This window comes from Austrofundulus limnaeus, unplaced genomic scaffold, assembly GCF_001266775.1.
Source record: "Austrofundulus limnaeus strain Quisiro unplaced genomic scaffold, Austrofundulus_limnaeus-1.0 Scaffold30, whole genome shotgun sequence".
Lineage (NCBI taxonomy): Eukaryota > Metazoa > Chordata > Actinopteri > Cyprinodontiformes > Rivulidae > Austrofundulus > Austrofundulus limnaeus.
The window spans coordinates 2642809-2644978 of record NW_013952432.1 but is presented as its reverse complement, the minus strand read 5'-3'; the positions used below and the strand labels follow the sequence as shown (position 1 = coordinate 2644978).

At 37.8% G+C, this 2170-nt stretch overlaps 1 protein-coding gene across 5 annotated transcripts in view; it reads left to right on the top strand.

Annotated features, from left to right (window-relative positions):
* Positions 1-2170, top strand: part of cdh19 (cadherin 19, type 2) — a 30500-nt gene that overhangs the window by 25045 nt on the left and 3285 nt on the right. For 3 of the 5 annotated variants that reach the window (XM_014005434.1, XM_014005438.1, XM_014005437.1), the window contains exon 11: positions 1489-1666. In XM_014005434.1, the coding sequence (XP_013860888.1) occupies positions 1489-1666 (178 nt within the window). Of the gene's footprint in view, positions 1-1488; positions 1741-2170 lie in introns of all 5 variants that reach the window. The other 2 variants (XM_014005435.1, XM_014005436.1) reach the window with 1 other exon arrangement.

Below are 2170 nucleotides of genomic sequence, written 5' to 3'. Positions count from 1 at the left end.
ATATATAACTTAATGAAAACAAAACTGAAACTAGTATCTTTGGACCCAGTGGTAATCGCAGTGCTTCTCCTAAGGATCTGGGTGCTTTGGAACCATCTGCTAAATCACATGTCAAAAACTTGGGTGTGATCTTTGACTCAAACTTCGACTTTGAGAAACAGATTAATTATGTAGTAAAAAGATCATTTTTTAAACTGAGACTTTTATCTAAAATCAAATCGTTTTTATCTTTCAAAGACCTTGAATGTGTGATCCATGCTTTTATTACATCTCAGCTGGACTACTGCAACTCTCTGCATGTTGGTGTTAGCCAGGCTGGCCTCTCACGCCTGCAGCTGGTTCAGAACGCTGCAGCACGCCTTTTAACACAGACCGAGAAGCGTGATCATATATCCCCGGTGCTGGCTTCCCTTCATTGGCTCCCTGTGTGTTTTAGAATTGATTTTAAACTTTTACTGATGACCTATAAGGCTCTGAATTGACTGGCTCCTGAATACCTGTCTGAACTCTTGCAGCCCTATGTGCCGTCCAGATCTCTTAGATCCAGTGATCATTTGCTCTTGGCTGTCCCATGGTCCAGACTGGTCCACAGAGGTGACCGAGTCTTTTCAGTTGTGGCTCCTAAACTGTGGAACCAGCTGCCTCTTCACATCAGACAGGCCTCAACTCTTGGAGTTTTTAAATCTCTTCTTAAAACACCCCTGTTTTCAAAAGCTTTTAATGTACAGTAGTTTGAGAGTGGTTTCCCTATTTTTGGTCTGTTTTTATGGTTTTTTTTCATTTGTGTTCTTTTAGCAATGCTTTGTTTTTAGTTTGCAATATGTGAAGCACTTTGGCCAACAGCAGTTGTTTTTAAAAGTGCTTTATAAATAAAGTTAACTTGACTTGAAATAATGGCTGCAAAATTACATGTAACCAGCATCTAAAACAAATTATGACATTACTGAGTAAGTAGATTGTTGTTAATGTGCCTGACAGCCTTTCAGGTGTTTGCAGGAAAGTGGGCAGTTTATGTTTTTTTTAAATCTTTTGATAAATAATGGCAAATATAGAGACATCTCTGAAAAGCTTTGGAGCATTCATTTAAAAATGTTAAAATCAGTTACACTGAAATGCAATGAGGTACAGAGGTGGTTAGCCAAGCAGGCTCACTGAGTCGAGTCAGCAACAGGAAAATGAATAATGAATCAAACAGAAATGAATTTAATAAAACATTTTTTATTTTTTTTTGCGACAAGACTTATTTCTCTCCAGAGAAGTTATTGCACAGTTCTTTGATAAAATCTAACATTGGAAACTGAAACAAATTTTTCAAATTTTCTTCTGTAGTCTTATTTTAAATAGGCCAGACAGGGAACTGATATTAGAATCTAAATGAGTTTAAGTGTGCCAGTTTTACTTATTATTTTTCTATTTTTAACCCACAGTAAGGCTTATGTTTGTTGTAAGCTTACTGAAAACTGTATCTTTCATGTTTGATCATTTTAGACAATACAGCTGGCATCGTGGCACGCCGGAGTACTTTCACTCGCAAGGATCAGACCCGGTACCTTCTACCTGTGGTGGTGGCAGACAGCGGCTCTCCRGCTCTGTCCAGTACGACCACTTTGGCCATCGGCGTGTGCAGCTGTCAGCCTGCTGGCCACTGTCCCACAGGAGGGGTGGAGGCCCTTGCTCTGACTATGAGTGTTGGCATGCAGACCTTGTTAGGAGTTCTAGTCTGTCTGGCTACACTTACAGGTAAGTGTTGAAAATGTTTCTGTGATTGTATGACAATAAAAAAAACAGTAAGGAGGAGAACAATAATATATAAATGTAGGCATTCTTGTCCTTATCTGGTTTTAAGGCGTCACTAAATCTGGCTGAATCTTCTTGTTGCTGAGAATTTCAAATACAAAAAACACACAAAAGTAATGACATTTGTTGTTATTCTAATGCTTCTTGACATTCTACACAAAAAAAGCAAGGGTGGTATTTTAGAACATGTGGGACCTCTTTTACAAGAAATAACATTTGGGATTCCTAAAATACCATCAAAACATAAGGCTAAAACACTTAAACTTGTACAGTATATTCTCTTTTTCATCCAAATATCTGCAGTTCCCCAAAATAATTAGGGTTTGACACTTGAGCTATAGTTGAAAAAGATAAACTGTAATAATATATTAAA